Source organism: Myiozetetes cayanensis, unplaced genomic scaffold, assembly GCF_022539395.1.
Source record: "Myiozetetes cayanensis isolate MyiCay16 unplaced genomic scaffold, myiCay2020 scf5-8, whole genome shotgun sequence".
Classification (NCBI taxonomy): Eukaryota; Metazoa; Chordata; class Aves; order Passeriformes; family Tyrannidae; genus Myiozetetes; species Myiozetetes cayanensis.
This window is the reverse complement of record NW_026087742.1, coordinates 100474123-100496962: the sequence shown is the minus strand read 5'-3', so window position 1 is coordinate 100496962 and position 22840 is coordinate 100474123. Positions and strand designations below refer to the sequence as shown.

At 37.6% G+C, this 22840-nt stretch overlaps 2 protein-coding genes across 2 annotated transcripts in view; one reads left to right on the top strand and one right to left on the bottom strand.

Annotated features, from left to right (window-relative positions):
- Positions 1-22840, top strand: part of RBBP7 (RB binding protein 7, chromatin remodeling factor) — a 436269-nt gene that overhangs the window by 39522 nt on the left and 373907 nt on the right. The gene's annotated exons all lie outside the window — the stretch shown is intronic.
- On the bottom strand, positions 1301-22643 carry SYAP1 (synapse associated protein 1). The gene is made up of 9 exons (XM_050331950.1): positions 22388-22643; positions 19525-19643; positions 17311-17377; positions 14945-15018; positions 14514-14653; positions 12745-12890; positions 9528-9586; positions 8394-8541; positions 1301-6802 (listed from the first exon to the last, which is right to left on the bottom strand). Exons 1-9 carry the CDS (start codon positions 22578-22580, stop codon positions 6675-6677), a joined length of 1074 nt encoding a protein of 357 aa, XP_050187907.1. The 5' UTR covers positions 22581-22643; the 3' UTR covers positions 1301-6674.

The window sequence follows — 22840 nt, the reverse complement described above, 5'->3', positions numbered from 1 at the left end:
CTGCAACCCTTAAATAGGGTTTTAACATTTCTTTTAATTTCTCCCAAGCATTATTTGAAAGTATATGTATGTAGCAAAATATAAATTACTTCTGTACTCTCCCCTTTCAGACATTTTTTTGGAATAGAAGGAAAATTAATTAAAAATAACTACTTTGAGAGAGAATGGAATAAAGAAACACAGAGCTGTTGCTGGCTGTCAGCCTTTACTGTAATAAAATTCATTGTGAGGCCTATTTTGGTGAGTCTAGGTGCCAGGGAGGTTAGCATACATTATGCAACAGAAGCAAACATGAGGCTATTCTGTCAAGGGGGAGTTTTCTTCAGAAACTATCAGATGTGAGAGAATATATTTCCAGCAGTAATTCTTTTCACACATGAACTGTCTGGGTTCTGATACAGTGACACAGATCAATTCTAATTCTTTTGTGAAGAAAGATACTCTCGCTGGTAAGTCAGTTTTCTAGAAGGTTCAGGTTTTTTTGAAGATAGCTGATGAAGGCATAGTGAGAGAGATACCATCAGCTTCACAACTCAGACACCGTTTGCCTGCTGTGCTGTTGTCCTCTCAAGAACACACATGTGAAATTGAATGAAAAAAAAATTACTTTTAGTATTTTCAATTACATTTATGGTGCTATCCCTATGTCTCTTTTTGTGTTTCTGTGAACTGCTTTCCCTCAAAAATGCACTTACCAACGAAGTGCATGTCAACAGTACTGGAAATTCATATTCCACTCCTGCAAGTAAGTACATGTACTGAGAGGAGGTTGAGAACATATTTTCAGTTGTGCCCTGTTAATGACCTTGCTGGAGATTGCTTGTGCAATCCTGTGCACTAGGAGCTGCCAAGTAGGTGTTACACCCAACTGGCCACTGCCAAGAAGGTGGAGTGGTCTCATGTTTTGACAGGCAAGAAGCTGAAATTTTAGGAAAATAAGCTCTTTTTAATTAAGATATTACTAAGTATCCCTTAGTAAAAATCTTTAGTCATCAACTTTTTACAAATGTTTTGAGTAGTCTATTTTTATGAACTACATCCAGGTTACATGGTTATCACCATACTCGAGAGTAGTCCAACTTCATGAACCCTGTACATGTATCAGCCAGTCTGATACCTCTCTTGGGTACTTCACCACCCTCACTGGGAGAGGGGTGGACAACAACTCCCAGTGGACGACAACTCCCAGGCAACTGGGTGAAAAATGAGTTCTTTCATTATGTTTTAATAAGATTAGTAAAGTGAAAACTAGAACTAGATACTCAAACCTCTAAACAATGACAATTGAACAACTGTGAAATAAAGATACTATTTCTTTTCTTACATGCAATGCAGTCAGGGAACTACTGAAATGCAGTAACAAATTGTCATTTTCCCATGATTATTACGATAACTGCTTTTACTGAAAGTTTGAAGCAGCTCTGGACTATTAGAATTGTTCTTGAAACACTTTCTTCCTGGTGAAACCATGACACTGAGTAGGAACAGTAATTCTTCCAATGGAACTTCTCACAGAAAGACTAATCAAAAATTAAAATGAAGGCAGGAAGAGAAAAATGCAAACAAACCAAAGATCCAACTCAAATCACCACTCTTCCACTTCACAGGATTCTAAAATTCAATGATGGCTACTAGGGAAATTGCCTGGAGCCCAGTGTGGACAATACTGGAAACATGTTCTTGGCTGAACATACCATGTAGCTACAAATAAAACCAAACAAGATGTCAGGGTACATGTGGAATGGCATGAGGAGTAAAACAGAAGATGAAATCAAGATGTGTCAGCTGAGTGGTGCTTTCTCTTACATGCCTGACCATGTCACACATTCCTCCCAGAAAATGAACTCCAAAGGTGAATGAGCTCTAAGGAAAGTTGCCACAAACTCTGTGGTATATGGAAAAACGCCCCCCTTAAAATATGATATTAAAATATTCTATCCTATCCTCTACTTTCCTCCAAGTATCACTCTTACATCCACCCAACACACGATGGTCCTGAAAGTCTTGTTACACATGATATAGGATGAAAGGCAGTGATGATACAGCTCATCCAGAACTGTTTGATGTTTAAATTGCAGGCATCAAAGTCATGAATGGGCATAGGGCCATCAATAAAACATTTCTGAAGTAAGTGGGACAAGAAGCTGGGGATAATCAATTCATTCTCTGGCCATTATTTGACTGTGAGTAAATGGGGCTCGTTTCTCCTTGGGAAGGAGAGGAAATGCAGAAAAGCAGTGGTTTTATCTGGCTCTGAAACCTTCACACTTCCACTGTATAGTAACCATAGCCAAGAGAACAAATAAATAAAAGCAACCACATCATTAAAGTTTTGTGTGTTCATATAAGAACCCCACACTAAGCATGGTTTTCTTTAGAGCATCATGTATCAAATCATGCATCAAATCTTTATTCTTCTAATTTTATATATTACCCTGAACTAAATGCATTTTTCTGTCTTTCCCTACTTTGCCAAAATCACAGAGACAAAATAACCTATCTGCCCATGTAGTTTTGAATTAAGTATACCTTCCAAGTTTATCTGCAGAGGTTTGTCATAGATTCATGAATCCCTGAACTAGCAAAGGAAAACAAACATCCCTAACCTGTGCCATAATGAAAACCAGGCTTTTAGGAAACAAAGCAAGTGATTTCATTTTTACAGACAATTTCTACAGAGTGCTGTCTCATTAAAAATGATAGTGTGACAGACTAATGCTAATTATTTTGGTTGCTCCTTGTCTCACAATGGTATCTAGTTAAAAGTAACAGCTGAACAGGAAAAGTACATTATCATTTTTAAAATATATTTTAGACACATTAATAAATGTGGGTTTGCATATATATATATACATTGTCTTTGTATATAACAAACTGGGCTATATTGAGAATAAAATGAACCCATGCATGTCTTCTGATGATTTTTTGCAGAAATTGTTGTTTTCTCCAGTGGTTAACTTTAATATATACAAAGAAAATATAGCAAGACATTAATTGACTGTTACTTGCCATTTTGTTTAAAAAAACTGGAATGATGATCTAATGACCCTCTTGCCTCACCCCCCAAGAGACCCCAAATGTTTAAAACAAAGGAGAAAAAGCATCAAAAATGAATATTTAGAAGAAAAATCTACTAATGGGTAACATTATTTAGGGCTAGGCTACTGCACTGTTGTTACAGATATATGTCAGCACTTACTGAGATGGAGTATCAGGCCAGACAATAAATCTTCTGAACTCCTGGTGAACTGAAACCCAGACCATTATCAGGGTGGTTCCTGACACTGGAACAGTACAACACTCCAGACACAGCCCATGGACTGAGGGCCCAGTGTGGCTGCTCCTGCTAGGCAATGCACTGAAGAGTAACCAGACACACTTTGTTCCTTTCTTTGCAATAGCTATTGCAAAGTAGAGGTCAGTAATGTGTGAGTGGCCGACAGCTCAAGGGTGCATCTCACAGTCTGGTGACAGGCTCCTGCACATGGAGTTATTCTTTGAATGCATGAGGTTAAATTTGACATCCTGTGCTTCAGTACTACATACAGCACCCCACCAAGCAAACACCAAGATCACCAAACAGCAAGGAGAAAAAAAACCTGAAGAAACAAACTAAAAAAATCCAAAGTTTACTAAAATCATGCAGGTTAACTATGATAAGAGAACAGCTGTAAGTGATTGAATAAAAATGTGAGGGAACTTTTCACTACACTTTTCTTATTGCAGAATTTTACAATCTTTTCTCTTCCTCATCCTCCAAAAAGATTACTAAATAAAAAAATTCCATATAGGAATTAACTCATACCAACTGGACTAGTAATTTAATAGCTGAAGAGGATTCTTCAGTGCACAGAACTGGAGATGTTGGCATCTCAGAAGAAAGCTATATCACTATTCTAAGCTAATCTACGTGATTTCTGGGTAATTTTTTCCCTGTTTCTAAAAGGTTAATTCCAAAATTTGCAAGTTCAGCTTCTTCTAAGAAAACTTGTTAACAATCCTTTTGATTGTTTGCTTCTCCTCACTGTTTTAAACAACTGCATTTTCTGTCACATTGTATCCACAGAATAGTGTGATTTACATTTATTCTTGGTTTCTTTTCATTTTGTCATTGATTTCATACTGTTGTGTTGCTGGATTTTAGCATCTGCACCATCCCAGTGATTGGAATGATGCTATGACGAAAACACCAGCACACTTGCTTACATACTATATGTATATATACTATTATGACACATTTGGGCTACAAAAATGGCATACAAAATTCACAAAGAACGTGAAGAAATCTACCTGTGTTCATCTCATGTGACAAGCGGAATGCAGACACTTCCTGTCTTCCCATGCAGAATAAGAACTGCTAGGCACTTGTGGCACCTACCTAAATGAAAAGCATAAGGCAGGCCTGAAAACTGCAGAATTACACGAAACTTATTTCAGTTTTACAGGTTAAAACCAGATATGCAGATTTGAAAATATTAATATGATATTTGATAAGAGACTTTAAATACCACAGTTTAAGTCAGATTCAGCCTCACTACACTATTGCCTGTTTAAATGTAAATTCAAATAGTGGGTTGGTTTATTTTTTTCATGGAGATGCTTTTCATGGAACTTGGAAAACAAAGGTTTTATATGTAGGAACCATCTTTCATGAGAGATGGGGCTTAATATCTATAACCACTATATAGATTATGCTTTCATGAAAGCAACCACGAGGCTTCGTGTACAAACCCCATGCAAATCAGGTAATAATACATCTGAAAACACTAGGAACGATCAGGCTTATTTTTAAGGAAGTGGACATTTGGAGCACTGAAGACTGGCATTTGGAGACTTTGACCTCTTAGTCATCCAGGGAAGGCTTGCCACTCTCAGAATAGAACTACCCATTTTTTTAGAAGGCGTGTCAAACTGTACAGTAGACAGATCCTAGTATCTCCAGCTTAAATCTACAAGCAGTTGAATTTGTCAAGAGTAACCATTAAGCTGTGAATAGCCCCATTTTTTAAGCGTAACAGATTTAACTTTTGTGGCCTTTAATTAATCCTAGATATAAAAAGCTCCTTAAGTACCTCTTATTTACCATGACTTATCTCACATCTGTTTACTAAGTGAAAAACACTATAAAAATACAAATTGTGCATAAAACGGTTTGTAGTTGAGAAAGCACATGACAATAAACTAATCTGAAAAGCCAAATATATGCAGGTTTAAAACAATTCCTTTCGTATAATGAGAAATACAGGAGAGTTTTCTGTCCAAGTTGCTAATGGAGACAATTTTAAATAGACCTTTCTTGCAGTAACAGCAGTTAAAACTACTTAGCTCTTTTCAATTCCCACGAGATGAATATTGACTGAGTAATTACAGCTATAATCTTTTTCAGTCTCTTTACAAAAGTTTTCTGCAGAATTATGTCATTAAGACAGAGCTTACTGTATGTAACATGCCTTTAATTCAATTGTGCTTAATGGCTCCAACCTACTTAATTTTACCCATTTTCCTCTGTATTTGGAATTTCAAGAATGTTTTGTCACAGAAGTTTATGAAATAGATGACAAACAGAACATCAAATTTTCATTTATATATATAATCATACTGACTTAATGGTAAAACTACAGGAAACATTTAGATGCCCATGAAGAATCAAAAATCTTTTAGAGAAAACCCCCTATTTTTTAATTTAAATTCCATGTCTTACGCATTGCGACAATGTATATTTTTGAAATCTGTGTAAGTCTGAAGTGTGCTTGCCCCTCACTCTGCCCTTCTTCCAAATAAAAGAGACAATTTTATACATATCTACAGTATTTAATAAAGGTGTCCAAACCAGCAAAAGTTTTTACCTAAATGTTTCAGCACTTAAGGAGAAACATTTAATTTGCTCTCAGCTCAGACAGCAAAATTAAATGGAAACATAACAGCCTTCTGCAGAAAGAATGCATTAAACCATTTTTCTCTGTGGGGAATGAAAATATCTTAATATGATGATTTAACAAAAACATATTTAATTTAAGCAGTTAATAATTCTATCCTTATTTAAATGCTTAAATGTTTGCCACCTGACTGATAAATAATCAGCTTCTTTTGGAGGTCTGCATTAGTATTTTTTAACAAATCATTGAAAGTTATTCAATAGGGTTTTCTATAAATTCATTGGCTACATACATTAAGGAAGTTAAATACACATGAAATCTACTACTACAAGTACCTCAAAAATAGTACACATTTACAGATTATACAGGGATCAGAGTGCAAATATCAAGAGAGAATTGTTTTCAAGGACTAAGTTACTTACAACACCCATTTTTACATCCCAAACAGAAGGCTGTAGACAAAAAAAAAATTGATTCTTAGATTTAGAAATCTCTTTGAAGAGCTTCTTGACCACCTAAAAACATGAACTGTTGCTCATGTATTAATGTTATTACTTTTAATTATGGCATGTAACCTGCAGTGTCTGCCTCCTCTTTTTTTTTTCTTTTGAAGAATATAGAAGTTCAGAAACTGCTCATATAAAGAACAGAAATACTGGTTGTATTCCCATATGGAATTATAATGATTTTAGATTCTTGTATGTCTTTTGAAGATATTTCTGTAAGCAAAATATGAAAGCAGAAATCCATGTCAGTCCTCAGAAAAACCTTTGGGTTATAGTGGTTTTGTGAAAATGCCTAATTTTCTTCTTGCAGCATTTCTTCTATTTCTTTATCCCAGTTTTCATCACGCTTTTCCGATTCTGTCACCACCTCATACTCTTGAAGCTCTTGTTGTAATTCCTTTTCCCAATCAGCAGTTTCTTCTATAAGAGATAAATAATGTGTAAGAATTTAATTGACGTATAGAATGTTGCTTATTTATATAAAAGCAGATGAATCTGCACTGAACCTCTCCTGTATTTCCTAAACGTTATTGACAATTCTCCTAAAAACTAAAGAAACTTCAAGATCAGAAATTTCACCTTATTGACCACAAATAGGAATTAAGTAATATACAAGTCCATATGCCTATGTGCATACTATAATAAAGATCTAAAAAGCAAATACATAGCTAAGTCATTATGAGCATCCCTTTGCAAGATCATTTCCTACAGTCTTTCCGTCTGCTATAAACTGAATCAACTTTGCACTTTTAAATCTCCATAAAATATGAAGTTCATAAATGTGTTGATATACTGTTATGAGAAAAAAAAAATCAAGATCAAATACTGTGGCTAATTTAAAACAAAGAAGTGGGTATTCTCCTCACTGGCATTTGTAGCTAGGCAAGCTCATTTAATCAGGGTTAAAGGTAACTATATTTCATACTTCAGGGCAAAAACTGAGTCAGAAGGCATTACAGTGTTGTTAATCTCTGTTTTAATTAGCTCTACCTATCATAGGCAAGAGTGTGGGGGAGGAGACGGGTGTTGATGTGTTACATGTTGTTTAGTACTTCAGCCTAGATACAAAGGTACGCAATTCCATAGTCCAAGTCAGTAAGGCCAGTTGAGATTTCTCTGAACAAATAGCACATTAATGACTTAGTGAAACACTTTCATCAAAGAAATAGATTAAAGAATTTGAGTTTACTCATAACAATTCCTCAAGCTTGACTACATATTGGGAAAAAAAAATTCAGAAAACAATGATTCAGAAACATCCAAAGCACATTGTAAGATGAATTCTGAAAATTGTGGTGAATTACCTGATAATCATCTATATATACAAGTGTATTCATAGTAAATTGTTCATTGAGTATGGCCAGAGCCCGATCATCACAGACTATTTTTATGCTCTTTACATTAATATTAGTTCTTCTGAATTATTTTAAGTATAAGCTCCACCTAATTTCTTCTCATCATTCTCAGAACTATTTGTTAAATTTTAACTGTTCCAAATGCCTCTAAACCTTTTAGAGCAGAGGCCTCTGCGAGCTCGTAGTCTAGTGCAAATACTGCCTTTTTAGCTGGTGCCACAAGAAGAAAACAGAGCCTGACTTCCAAATACCATACTGTACCTACAAGGATGTCAATGTACAGGAAACAAAAAACTGTACGCATAAGAACCAATAAGAGAAGACAGGGAAAGGAGGAGATACACAGAAAAAATGCCCCATACTCACTTTCATGGAAGAGCGACCTAAAAATTCTTAAATGCTTTGGATTTAAACCCCTCATAGCTAACATTCTGTGTTTTGATTTTGTGTTTTGATCGTGGTGAAAATTATAATTAATTTCTGCAATCTCTCATTGCATACACTTTGAAAAATTTGCTAAATTCTCATTTCATACACTTTGAAAAAACTGTCACAAATCTACTTCTCTAAATTGAAGTACAACTCTTTTTTTTTTTTTTAAATCAGCCTTTCCTAGAATTGCTCTACTTAACATGCAGAGGTAATAATAGCTTTACCTTCTACTCCTGAAGTCTCTTCTTTCTTTTTGTCTAGCACTAGTTGTTCCATTTCTTTTCTTAGGTCTTCCTGATTCAGGTTACAGGCATCAAAAGCGTCACTCACAAATTCTGATACACCTGGACTTGTGGAAATCTCTTCCTCATCCTGCAGCAAGACAGTTTAGTATAAACTTATCCAGACGGTGGAAGAAATGTCACCAACACGTATTTCTGCTCATGTGACTGCTTTTAAATAGAGTCAGCAAAAACCAAACCAAATGCATTTTTCTGACAACTATTTTTCTTTATGGGATACTTTTCTTTAAGAGTATTTTTGTACAGACAAAAATGTTAGATAGTTGTACTGAAAATGATCTGCTTTACATCCCAGGCTGCCTTTTTATGTTTGCTTCACAACTTTAATTCTGTTTTTGTAATCTTCAGAAACAATAACAAACTCATGTTTAGAACAGGACCTAAGACTAATATTAAAAATTTGACCACAATTTAGTAACAGTTTTCTACACAAGAATAAGATTAACAGAGGACTGTTCTTTGGAAGTCTTTGTAGCTTAATTTAGTCCCCTGCATATTATTGGCAAGTGAATGCATAGCTCTACTTCTGCCAAGAGTGTTCTCTGGCACCGATTTTACAATCCAGAAATGAACAAGGGTCATTACATGCCTATGGTTTCTGCAGTATCAAGTAAAAGTGCTATAAAACAGTGTTGCTATTGCAAGGCATCATTTAGATTTCCTACACTCCAGCCTGACCATGTGTGAAGAGTTGGACAGAACATGGCACACAAGTACATTTTTATGAAGGTACTCCTCATTGTCTAAATACAATGCTAACCTTCTACTCCAAAGATTTTGGAAATGTCACTCTTGGGAGGAAAAACATATCTTATTATAAGTTGCAAGATACTAATGAAAGCATTCTTCAGATAAATTACTGTTTCTTCTAATGAAAATGAGTTTCAAGATCATATGCTAAAAATCATTATCACAGCAAAAAAGCAGCAGGCTAGGACTATCAGATACTATATTATTATGATTTCACAGCAAAACTTACTCAAAAGGATGTGTAATTACCTAATAAGGAACAGCTTCACATACTAAATACCATATAAAATATACCAGCATTTTTACCTCTTGAGATTTTGTTTGAGGCTTTATCGTAACAGGTGGTGTTTTCGGTCGTACTGTTTCTATGAAGGAGGAGAGAAAAAAAGTATATTACATTTAAATATGTAAAAATATAATTTAATCTGTATGTCTATTAAATATACAGGGAAATATTGCATTTTAAGATTTGAGGAATCCTGGTGGTTAAAGGCTGAGTTCAGCCATGGGTGAAGCATTTGAAACAACAAAATGGAAGAGAAGCAATTTACTATTCTTAATTAAGGCAAATTTGGCAAACCATTTTGTCAATATGACTCCAAAGTAAAAGGACAGGAACCCCTCTGACACTCAAAATGATCCAAAAACCCATGTAGATAGAAACACTTGGGAAACTGGAGAGAACGTCTTCTATAAAAAACTTAAGAGATGGCACCACATGCCACAAGATCATTCAAGTTACAAATAAGTAGACTTGGTCATGAAATTCAGTTCTGTCTACTACAGAAGTTCCCAAACTCCCCTGGCTGGGTACTACAACTGACATGGCAAAGGAAGTCACTGAAAAACATAAACCATAGAAGCTGGTCTAAATTTCCTAAGAAAACTTGCTGTGCATTTTGTATTTAGTATAATGGTGCTAGAAGATAATGATTGTTTACAGGCAAGGATAGATCTTCTTCCTGGTAGGAAAAGGAACACCCTGACTTTCTTCCCTGTGCAACTATCAGGGTAGATATAATATAGAGCCAGGTGGCTGCAAGAACAATTAAAATACAGGGCAAGTTGTGGTAGTGATGGGGTGCTTGCGTAGCAGTTCTGCTGGTTTAAATATGCCAAGCAGCTCTGAGCTCACAGCTCTGCTTCCTGCAGTGCGCCCAGGTGGACCCCTCCTGCTAACTCAGCAATTTCAGAACAGGGAATTTTTTTATGTTTAGTTTTTAAAATTAAGATCAGTTTTAATTAAAATAATTTCCTAATTGGTAGCTATCACTGCTTTTACAGCTCATCTACTCAACACCCACTGCTCTGTTCCATCCTCTCTCTTAAGACTAGAACGTGGAACAGTCTTCCATTTGTCTCTTCTTTTTTCCTTTCACATCAACCATGCCAATTTAACTTTCTGAAAAGAGCAGTTAAGGAGGAGACAGAGAGACATAAAAATGGAAGGCTAACAATTCTATTTTATAGACAGTCGGCTTTCAGAAGAAACACTGAATATTATGAAGAATTACCAACAGGCAATTACTTCCAGTTTTAGCCTCCAGTTAGGGAATCCAACCTTCAAAATGGTTACTTAGCCAAAAATAACACGGATGATTCAGAGCTTCCCAAATCTATGCCATTTCTGAATGAAACAAAACATGTATTTACTGCAGTCTAGTATATGTATCCTTTCCATTACAGAACATAGAGTCAATAGGACAGTAAATCTATTTGCATGTCCTACACTGTATGGTGGTCTAAACTATATGAGAGCCACAACAGGTCAAAAGACAGTGGCTTGGTTTTTTTTTAAATTAAAGATATGTTTTGATTTAGTCACAATGGAAATTTTACTAGAATCCAGCAACTTTTGCTTTGACTGGCCATTTCTGAGGGTTTGGATGACCCAAACATAACATTTTTGTTGTTCAATAGGGTCAAATGCCATCTGTCCTGTAGAGTTGAGACACTTCAATCTAAAAACCCATAGTTTTTGACAGCAGACAACTGTCCTGAATAAAAAAAGTGGGAATTGGTGTCTCTTGGTTTGCAGTAGATGCTGGAATAGCCTGTCCTGTCAGTGCTGCTTGGATATTAACTTAGAGAAAACTACTTATTTCACTCTAGATGGGGACCTTGCCTAGGCTGGCACAGGCACACTCCAAACAGAACCTATGAGAAACAAAATGAAAAACTGACAACACAGCACATACACACACAAAAGCTTGAGGAAGCTACTATAGTCCTTTTCAAAAAGGTATCTTCCATTCAACATACAAGTCCATCTCTGAAAATCCATTTGTAACCTCCCCTTTACCCCAAGGTGCAGCTGCCAGTGTCCAACGAGCCAAGGCCCAGCTGAACTAATCTTCTAGTTGAACTAACCTTAGCTCAAACTGTGAAGAAAGTTAATAAGCTGTGCAAAAGACCTGTGAGAAAGTCTGTAAAAAAATAAGGAAGGAGACATTAGAAACTGAGGCAGGAGTAGAAAGATGGGACCACTGGCAGTGCAAGGACTCAAGAGGAAAAATACCAAGAAAGCTACTGTATTTGAAAGGGAGGAAAAAGAAGTCAACTTGGCAGTGATCAGCTGGCTGTCAGTCAGGCCAGCATGTCAACATGACAGGACATGAGTACTAATGGATTTCATGGATGATGACAATTTATGGATATTGGGGATATGAGAAGCTGTTCCAGGGTGCAGCAAAAGCTTTCTCCTTCTGCCCAGTGCCTGCCCAGCCTGCCAAGAATCTTCAAACGTCTTACCAGAGGTGGTGAGCCCACCTAGCTTAAGCTAAGATTTAATCAACTACTGGTTATCTTTTGCATCTTTGCCACTAACTGCTTTCTGCTCCTTAAGCTGCATATATTCCTGCTCGCAGAACTTGTTTGCATGCAGATAAAGAGGCACAGTGGTTCATAAGAGGGTCAGTAAGAATCACCAGTATAAAATGATCAATGTAACTGAAGACACCTATGTTGAAGTGGCTTTTTCATCACAAGACTGAATCCCAGGTAACCTCTTGGTCCCCATTTTTCTCCACTTCTATAATACGTTGTGGGCCTTTCCACATCCTGCACATATCTCTGCCTCCACCACCACCAAAATTCTACCTCTGTATCACTCACTAATTTCTGTTTGGTCTGAGGGATGAGCAAAAGCCAAGGGCAAACCATATGCCAGCTGGCTGGGTTGGCTAGTTGTCTGACCAAATGAACCAAAACTATCTCCTACTTCTTTCTGACAAGTCAAAAAAGCACACCTGAGACCACTAGTGGTCATGAGCTGTTATAAGCCAAGTACAGCATTTCTCCTCTTGAGATTTCCATTCCTCTGACACAGATAGCTGAAGGTGGAAAACAGTGGAAAGCACTAGGAGCATCTTCTTCCACAAGCTACACAAACATACCAAGTATGATGAGAGAAGCCCTGATTTAATAGGAAATCCAGGACAAAAATTTGATGGCACCTGATGTATTTGGTGAGCATGCATGACAGTAAGTTAATGAGCTGTGCTAAAACAAATGTTTCCAATACCTTTCAGTTCACTGTCCTCTTCTCTGCCTTTGCTCTCTTCTTTTCCTACTGCTTGCTGTTGAGCTGCAAGCGCAGTGAGTTGTGCAGACTGTTTAATTAAGGACACCCTGTAGAAATAATTTCTCCAGAACACCTCCTCCTTTACGCTAGAGAGAAGAAATAGATTTTGATTACTACATTTGGAAATATGGTTCCTTTTACCATCTAGCAGTGAAATAAAATTAAATATGCAGAGTGAAGGAGTAGACATAGCTGCTATTTAAGTAAAAACTTAATAAAGAAATTTGTGATATTAACGCATTTTAAAAAATCCATCATTGTAGAATTTCTTGATCTCTTACAAGGCAGTTGCAACAGACTTGAACGATATAATAATAATGTTATGACTTTAGAAAAAACTTAACAGCATGCAGCAACACACAGCATGGAAAAATGTTATGCTGTTCCATCTCTCTTGACTAACTATGTAAACTAACCCAACAAGCCAAACAATCCTGTTCTCTTTACTTCCTCTCTACAACTCAACATTCTATTGTTGTGAAAATATATTCATCTACATCTTCCCTAGACATCAGGTGGAACTGGAACTCCTTTGATAGCAGAACTGTTTCACTTAGCTGTTTCAGTAACCTTTAGTAACTAGAAACTGACATCCCAGAAACGATCAGCTTTGTTAAGTGGGAGACTCTCTCATATCTCAGGTAACATTTCCCTCTGAAATCCCTCCAGCAAGCAAGAAAAGACCCAACTTTAACCCAGAGACAAAAGAAGGCAGAAATGGCAAGACCTGTGGGGAGGAAAGTATGTAGTTCAAGAGAGGAAAGAGAGAGAAAGAGAAATGACCACCAAAACTAAGAACAGGGGGAAAAAAGATATTAAGCAATGTGGTAGAACAGGCAAAGACAGCATGACCAGAGGCTGGAGCACCAGAGACAGATCTGATGAAAACCCAGAACATGGGCAGATCTTCAGGACTGAAAGCAGGGAAAAGGAAAATAGAACGCAGAGCTGGAGAGGCTTAGAAAAGGTGGAAATTTAAAACAGAAAAGGTCACAAAGAAAAATGTTTTCTGTTTTCATCCTTAGACAAGTAGACTAGTGTTGAGAACTCCCACTTCAAAACAATGTTGACTTGTGAAACAAGCTTTAGGAGCAGAGTCTGGGACTGGACAAGGAAGAACAATTAGGGAATAAAGTGTGGCCAAGAAGGCATACTGGAACAGGCCATAACTGCTCAGACAAAGACCTTTGGATCTTTGAGTAAGGTCCACTAGAAGGAAGGCAGTTGCAATGCAGAGCTCTTCCCATTGCCTATTCAAACCCAGTTTTTCGTGCCTGCATTGCTGCTGCTTCGTGACACATTCTTTTACCATTTCTCCATTGGGGTCTCTGACTATCTGTGACCACCTTTTGGGCTGTCAGTTACACCAACAGATCTGAATATTTTTGTTGTTGCATTTACCTTTGTTTGGGGAAAAAAAAATTAATTTAGCACATCGGACATGGAAAACTAAAGGCCTTTCCCATACTTAAGTTTACAGGTCCTTATTGGTTCTGAAGGTCTAATAGATGTACTTCTGTTCTTTCCTCCAACTGCTAAACTTCTATGCACATGTAGTATTCCACACATTTGACATGAGCAGATAAAAAAACATACATCGGAAGAACACAAATAATTGAAGGAAGCGAAAAGAACAAAGAGTAATTTATGGGTATTTACAGAAACATTAAAGGTACAGTGATACACAGTTACCAGCAGAAATTACTTACTGTTTGGGAACGAGATCAAACCTCATCCTATTGAGAAGTTCATCTTCTTGTAACATCACCAGTGCAACAGGGTACATTTGATCAAAGTCAAAATTAAACTGCACACCTGCTGGGGGATCCCGCAGAAAATTCCGTTTGTCCTTTGAAGAACGTATTTATGGTCATTAACTGATATTGGACAAAGGACACCATATTTCACACACAAGATCAGTAAAGCAGTCCGTAAAACCTTTACCAAAATAAATATTATACTGCTGTGGCTCAAGTTGAAACTAATAGAACTATTTACTACTGCACATCATCAGCATGGAAACAATTTAATAATGCCAACTGAACTTACTTTAAAAAGAAAAATTTAAAAAAAAAAAAAAAAGGAAGCTTTAATCTTTCCAAGAGAAAATTTCAAATCTTACAAGAAATTAAATACTTACTGCTGATAAGGCCAATATTTGTTGTTGAATTGTTTCTTCTTCATTGCTGTCTACCCAGGGAGGCACTGCGGCTTCTGTTATTGAAAGGAGGAAGATAATTGTGTGACTATTACTTCAAAAAAACCCCACCAAACAACAAAGCAGGCCTTATATAAAATAACATATAGTGGCATGAAAATAAGCAGAGTTATACCAGTAGTCCTATTCATTGTTCCTTTTTCTTAAACTAAGTTCATGGCATGAGAGAGAAGCTGTAGAAATGGATCCTTACTTATCAGAGGTAAAACATAATAATTAAATAGTTGCTGATTTCTGTTGTTGTAAAAATAAAACTGTGGAGCCCCTGGTGGTCCAGTGGTAAAGGCGCGGCGCTATCACCGCGGAGACCCGGGTTCGATTCCCGGTCAGGGCCACTCCCGGGCAGGTGGGGCTCGTTAGCCCTTAAAGGCAACCCACCTACGTCCTAAGGACCTCGCTGCCACCGTCCAAGCTCGCTTGGCCCCGGCAGATGAACCTTAGGATTAAAGGGTGGGCTCAGTTCCGCGCACACTGTGTCTCACCTAAAAAATCCAATGCGCAGGCTGGAAGGTGGAAAGACCTTCCCCGGATCTTCGCTCGCGAAGACTGGCCATTATAAAAATAAAACTGTGGAGATTTCTTTGCACCAGTCAGAACTCGGTGTCTCTTAGTTTAGTTACTGAAGTAGTGCTGTATAACTGGCTAAATTGTCTGCAAATAGCATTTCTAGATTCACTTTGGATGTGTAAACTTTGTCTAAATTAAGTTTACAAAATAACTTACACCCAGAAGACACCAATTCTTTAACAATGGAGAAAAAGGTTATAAATTTGTTATAAATTACATGTTATACACTGAATAAGCCTACTGGAGTTCAGCTGATTTACATATTTATGCAGGTACTTCCAAAATAGTTCTATAGGCTGTACAGAGTGGAAAATAAACTATTGTAGATGTATAGATATTTATTAATTTTTTCACCGTCAGTGCAAATTCAGCCTACAGAGACAACAGGATGCACCTGTAACAGTTAACTTAGAACTCTTGTGCCTTTAAACTAACAATGCTTCTTTGCCTATGGCATCAGATATCAGCAAGATCTTTCATCCACATGGATTCCCATCTGATGCTAATGCTTCTTGCAGTCAGGCCCTCTGTTACACCACCTTTGGCCAGTGTAGCTACCTATTTTCATAAAGCTTGTAGAAATAGATTGAGAGATGCCAAAGTTTACTAACAGAGACAAAAAGAGTTACAGACAACATGATCACATAAGCAATCTTGCAAGAAGAAATCAGACTAGCATACTAACTATAAACAGCATGAAAAATTTTATCACAATCCATTTAAAACAGTTCATTTTAAAGATTAACAAGAGAGTCACTAATTATTCAAACTGTCAGAAATTACTGCAATCAGGTAACACGTTAAAATAGATGAAAGTCAATGATGAAACTTAATGTGAAAAAACAACTGTGCTTATTTTAAAGTCTTAAATAGATCCACTGATATTAATAGTACATGGGTGGAAAACTCAAAGAATTTAGATCACAGATAATTACAAAGCAAATGATTTATGGGAAAGCAAAGGAGCAATTATGTCTTTAATGTAAGCAGAGTAACTCCTAAAGCAAAACTAATTAAATACTATAGTGCAAACCCTAACCTATGTTTTTAATTTCATTATGAAAGTGTGACATTATTGCTAGAGCTCAGAAGAAATCAGCATGCCAGTTTTCAATAAATACACAGGCTTAAGATTCAAAACAGCAGCAAGAGATCAGCTCTGCACTAGCACAGTGATCTCTGAGGTAATTTCATAAAGCTGAATTTGGTTAAAAAAGCAAGATAATGTAATATTAACCTCACTTAAAAATAATAAATAATAATAATGGCCAGTCTTCACGAGCGAAGATCCGGGGAAGGTCTTTACACCTTCCAGCCTGCGCATTGGATTTTTTAGGTGAGACACAGTGTGCGCGGAACTGAGCCCACCCTTTAATCCTAAGGTTCATCTGCTGGGGCCAAGTGAGCTTGGACGGTGGCAGCGAGGTCCTTAGGATGTAGATGGATTGCATTTTTAAGGGTTAACGAGCTCCATCAGCCCGGGAGTGGCCCTGACCAGGAATCGAACCCGGGCCTCAGTGGTGACAGCGCCGCGCCCTTACCACTAGACCACCAGGGGCTCCTCACTTAAAAATATCATCTTCCTATTGCACAATATGCATTAAGTTGGGCCATAGTGTGTTTCATTAAGCAGAGCTTTGTTAGATTAGTTTTAGATGTATCTCAACTACACAGGTTTTCACTTATGTGATGTTAGGCATTAAGAAAAAAGCATACATTACCTGATTTTTTGGTTTGCTGCTCTTGGACAAATTTTTTCTGTTCCTTCTGAAAATCTCCAATAATTGTCTAAAATAAAAATTAGGTAACTACAATTAAAAAGAATTCACTCTTTTTATTTCACGTTCACTCAGCAAATGCTTTCAAATACAGTGCAGAAGTGTATTCTTACTATCTGTGGTAGCCCTTTTTGTAAGTTGAAGGTGTTTCATGTCAATCATACATTTCCCTTTACTGAAACATTTGATTTTGCATTTAAAAAGTTATAACTATTGTGTATCCTTTCAAAATTATATTTATAGTTTTATCCAGTTAGGAGGACAAGCAAAAAAGACTAGCTGATAATTTGAACACTGGCATACTCTGCATATCCACTTACTGCCTTATCATATCAAATACAGACAACACAGACTGTTTAGACTTATTTAAGCATGCTTTAAAGCATTACTGCAGTACATTGGACTTCAAAATTGTAAAGTAGGATTTTCAGAATGCCTGCTTAGCTGAAATAACTTCATTTACGTTGTTGATGAATTTTCAAAAAAATTTCATTCAGAAATATCCTATATTAAATGTAGAATTAACAACTGGAGAATGGTCCCAGAATACTGGCCACAATCTAGAAGTAACAATGCAAATGTGCTGTAATTGAAAGCAGAAGCAAAAAACCATAACTAGAAGCAAATATTTAAACAGCTCACAAAATATAATTTTATGCAGTGAGGTCTGTGGCTTAAAAAGCTGCCATAAAGCGCACAAGTCTTCAAGCTAAATCCTGATAAATTCCTATAATTCTTTTTCCTTCAGCAACCCACTATTTCAGTTTAAGATTACTATCAGTGAGAACTACAGTAGTTTTTGCCAATTATGCAAATAGATCATTGTGGTTCCTTCCAGTTGTAAGTTACATGATTTTTTTCTATTTAGGGAATAAAATAATTTATATGGTATAAGAAGAAAGTGTAATAATGATACACCTATAATCCTGTTTCTCTCATATGTAAAACTTATTAATCAAACCAAGGAATTAATATTACTCTAAGACATTCACAGAAAAAAGAAAATTATATTTTAGGCATAAAATATGCTGTAGGTACTTAGCTACAGTTTCTTGGGACCATTATTATTTGTATTAAATTAACAAATAACCTTCTTACTTCATTTTTACTTTATGTGGATCAAAAGTACATTCTAATACACTGTAGACTATTGTCAATGAAATCCGAAAACAAAATGTGACCATAATAGAAATTCAGAAGTGTCATTTAATGATTTATTTGGAAGACAACATGAACATTAATTATATAAAGAAATTGAATTTCATAATATTAAAAAGATAAAAAAAGGCAATACTGTAATTCCCCTCAAGGGCTGTCAGAGACAGGAGCAGGAAGAGGGATCTGGCTGCATCTCCCATCAGACGCTCCTGGAGGCACAGTCCTACTGCAGCTGCATTGGTTTTGACCAGTTCCCTTTCCCTTTCTTTTCCAAGCTACCCTCAAGAACAAACACAGAACACTACATAGCACTTACTGCCTTTTCTTTTTTTTCCCCTTTGGCCAAGTTTGTGACTTAAAGCACTGGAAGAACACTTGCTGGCAGAAGTTAACTGGAGCTGGCAGCCAGGAACAGAGAGGGCAAGAGCTAAGTGCAGGGTCAGGGTGGGGAAAAGAACAGGACAATAGCAAGGTGTTTCATGAACTCACTGGCTTTTCTGAAACTGTATAGCTCTGGGGTCTTAGGATTTACCAGCCACAGCACTGAGCTAATTCTGACTCTTGCTTCAGAGATGCACTTAAGATGCAAGCTACAGCATTCCTCCTTCCACCTAAATAAACTGGGGGGCGAAAAAACTCAGTCCACACATCTCCAGACAGATATTCCCTCAGCTGCTTGTCTCAAACTCTTTCAGCCTTTCCTCCTGTGTCAGCATCTTCCATATTTTTTTTTTTTTGGTCTTTCTCCAGTGTTTGAACATGCCGAAGGAATGGAATGCAGGTGCAGTACTGAGTAAAGCAGGATGACCATTTTTTGGGAAGTCTACCATGAATACACATTTCAGTCCCATCGTTCATCATGACAAGAGATGCACAGTATCTCTTGAAATACATAATACCTGAAGACAGCTTAAAGAAATGTTATCACATGCCAGATTTGTCACGTTACAACAACAGAATGCAAACAAATTTTTCAGATAGTATCTAGAAATAAAATACCTTATCAATGATACTGTCAATTTTTCCTTCTTCGACAGACTTCTTTATTGTCTGTGCTGTTTCAGCAACGGATTCGGATATCTTTTTTGTAGCAGCAGTGGCAAAATTGAAGAGGTAACCTTTCACAGAGAAAAAAAAGAAAGACCTGAGAAAAGATCTCTTTACATCCAGTTCTTTTAATAGATTTATTTTTCCTTCTCTTTAGACTTCTGGATACCTACTTAAAAGTTTCTTTCAAAATAACTTAACCCAGCTTCTGGCCTCCAATGAACTCCTAAAGTTCTCTTTATCTTTTTCTTGTATATATTCTTTAATGACGATGATTGAACTGTATGCTGTATCACAACATTGTGTAAATCCCACTTTTATACATGAACCTTGTTTACTAAATCAAACATTCCTACTGGTCCTTGAAATACTGCTTTCCAATGAGTTTTCTGAAGCAATGGGTGTTTTCTGATTTCATATAAGCATGTCTGAGACATGAAGCAAAAAATTAACTTAGCCACAGTATTAAAACATGATATATTATTATATATAGTAATAATTTTATAATATTTAATTTAATATTAATAATTTATATATTTTATAAAGAAAACCAACATGTACAATAAAATCTCATAAAGTGAAGCAGAAAATCCATGAAAAATTTCATGCAAGTAACATTTGATATTCCTTCAGTCCTAACATACAAACTTGCTCTTGATGTTTGCCCTTATCTATTTTGCATTGCTTTCCTCTCTTTATGCCTATGAAAAGCACCATAGCCCTATTCACTTACTTTTCTGAATATATTCAGTATCAGAACAGCAGTGACAAATATTCCCAAAGACTCATATTTTTTATATTAGCTGAAGTGAAGAGAGGTGGCAGAGAAAACGATGTTGCGTGGGCATCTGCACTGTATTAGTAGTTTTTAATTAAGGAGAACAAACTTGCAAGCAGCAAGATGTATACCATAAACCTTCAGAAACAGAACAACCTTCCTTCTCACTACCTCTCAAAATGTCCAGTTTCCTTACAGGTTAGAAATGTAAGAAATAATCTTACCATGCAAGAAAAAAAAAAAGCAAGTTCCTTTAACACACAGTTGTTAGTCACTGGTAGAATGAGTTATTTTGGACCACTGACGTCACCTTTTGGAAAGCTGACTGTTCTTTGGGGTGTAAAAATATTCTCTTTGTTATGATATCACCAAATCAATACTGAAATATGCAGAGGTCTAGCCAGCCTTTAAGCAAGCCAGGTTTATATGTAACTTCCATTTATAGGCCGCAGAATGGTGGCAACCAAACATCCTTGAAGTACTTGCCAACATCTTTCATATCTGTTATCAGGCTTTACAACTCATCATGTGCTTCAAATACAAAAAAAAAATGCTAAACTTCTACACTTCAGATATAAATACATATACTATTCCCCTTACAAAAGCAGAGGAAGCAGCAGCCTACTGGATTGCTTACTCCCTACCAGCTTTTATTGGTTGTTTCACGTATCCCTGGAAACTTTCTCATATGCAATTGTGTTATGTGCAAAAGGTGCTCAGACATTTGCTTTCTGGTGACATTCTGGTATTGTTGGACAAAGTAGTTCTGGCCAGAATCAGGCTGAAGAGCAAAATGCTTTTTATTTTCATTAAGAGCAAATATGTTTTTGAAGTACGGTGCTTATAAAACCTCACTATGAGGTGATACTTAGCCTTAGAAAAATGGAATTAGTGGTGGAAAACAACACTTCCACTTTCAACTGACCAAAAAACTTACCCTCCATCTTACCATTCTATGCCTGTATTAAGAACACATATCTAGCAATAATGTTATTATTAGTTCACACTGGCAAAACTTTCATAACTTTTATAATGGTGTGATAATGAGCAAAAAATAATGTCTGTAAGGCTTTGGTTTTACCAGTAAAATTGTTAATGTGCCAGGGAAATTCTTTATGTGTCATCTTTTCTACATAGCTACCCTGGTTGTTGGCCTTGCAGATGTTTCTAGAATTATGTCTTAAAACAATGATGTCCAAATCTTTATCAAAAAGCTTTTCTACCACAATCTACCCTGATGACAAGAACAATGAACCCATGGATCACTAAACCAAATTTTCGCTTCTAGAGCAAATTATGGGATGGACTTTATATAAGTCAACACTTCTGAAATTCAAAGTTCTTTTTCCTTCCCGAACAGCCAGAGCGATTAGTAGATTAGAATCAATTTACCACAACGAGACAGGACAAGTATTTGATCAAACTTACACAGGCAGAACTGCTGCAGTTCAGATTTCCCAAGACAAAGCAGAGTCAAGAACCATCTCAGATTAACCTCTCAAATTATACTGATCCAGCATTTCAGAGCATCAATTTAAAAAAGCCCTTTAGTAACAAGTACAGATCCGTACTTTGGATTAATTGTATCTATGAATCTATAGTAAAGTAGGGATCTTACAGCAAATTATGGCTTTGCCCCATCCCTAGGTGTGTTCAGGGCCAGTCTGGACGGGGCTTTGAGCAACCCGGTGTTGCTCTGAGCAACAAGGTGTCCTTGCCCATGGCAGGAGGCGTGGAATAAGATGATTTTTAAGATTCCTTCCAACCCAAATCATTATATGATTCTATGATGACAGACGAGTTCAACATTACCAAAATCCATTATTTTCTTATGAAAAAAACCCCACAGCCTAATTCACGAAGTGCATTAATTCTGTACAGACAGGCCTATCCTATCAACACAGAGCCCGCCTCCCACAGCGCCAACAGAAGGGAAACGCTGCTGCTTTAATAACGACTCCGAGAGAAATGGCAACCGAAAGGCACGTTCGCAGCCGTGCACTCTGTTCACATGTCAGAGCAGCGCCGGACACTCACTGCCGAGCCCCTTGGCCTGGCTGAGCAGCGCCTCCGAGTCCTCCTGCAGCTCCCCCTGCTCCTGCTCCTGCTCCGGCGCGGCCGGACCCGCCTCCTCCTGCTCTTCCTCAGGGCTGCTCCTGTTCCCGGCGGGCAGCAGCTGCTCCTCCCCGGCCCGCTCCAGCCCCAGCCAGCTGCCCAGGCCGCGCAGCATCTCCGGGGGCGGTGGCGGCCGCGCTCGGGGGGTCCCGGCGCTGCCCTGCGGAAACCGGGGCGGCCGCTCCGCGCTCCTTCCGCGTGCGCCACTTCCGCCGGGAGCGGCGGCGGGAGCGGGGAGAGGGGCGGGAGCGGGGAGAGGGGCGGGAGCGGGGAGAGGGGCGGGAGCGGGCGGAGCGGAGGCGCGCGGGGCGGGAGCGGCAGCACCTGTCGCGACTGTCGCGCGTGTCGCGTGGGGGGCCCCGCGGTGCCGAGCGC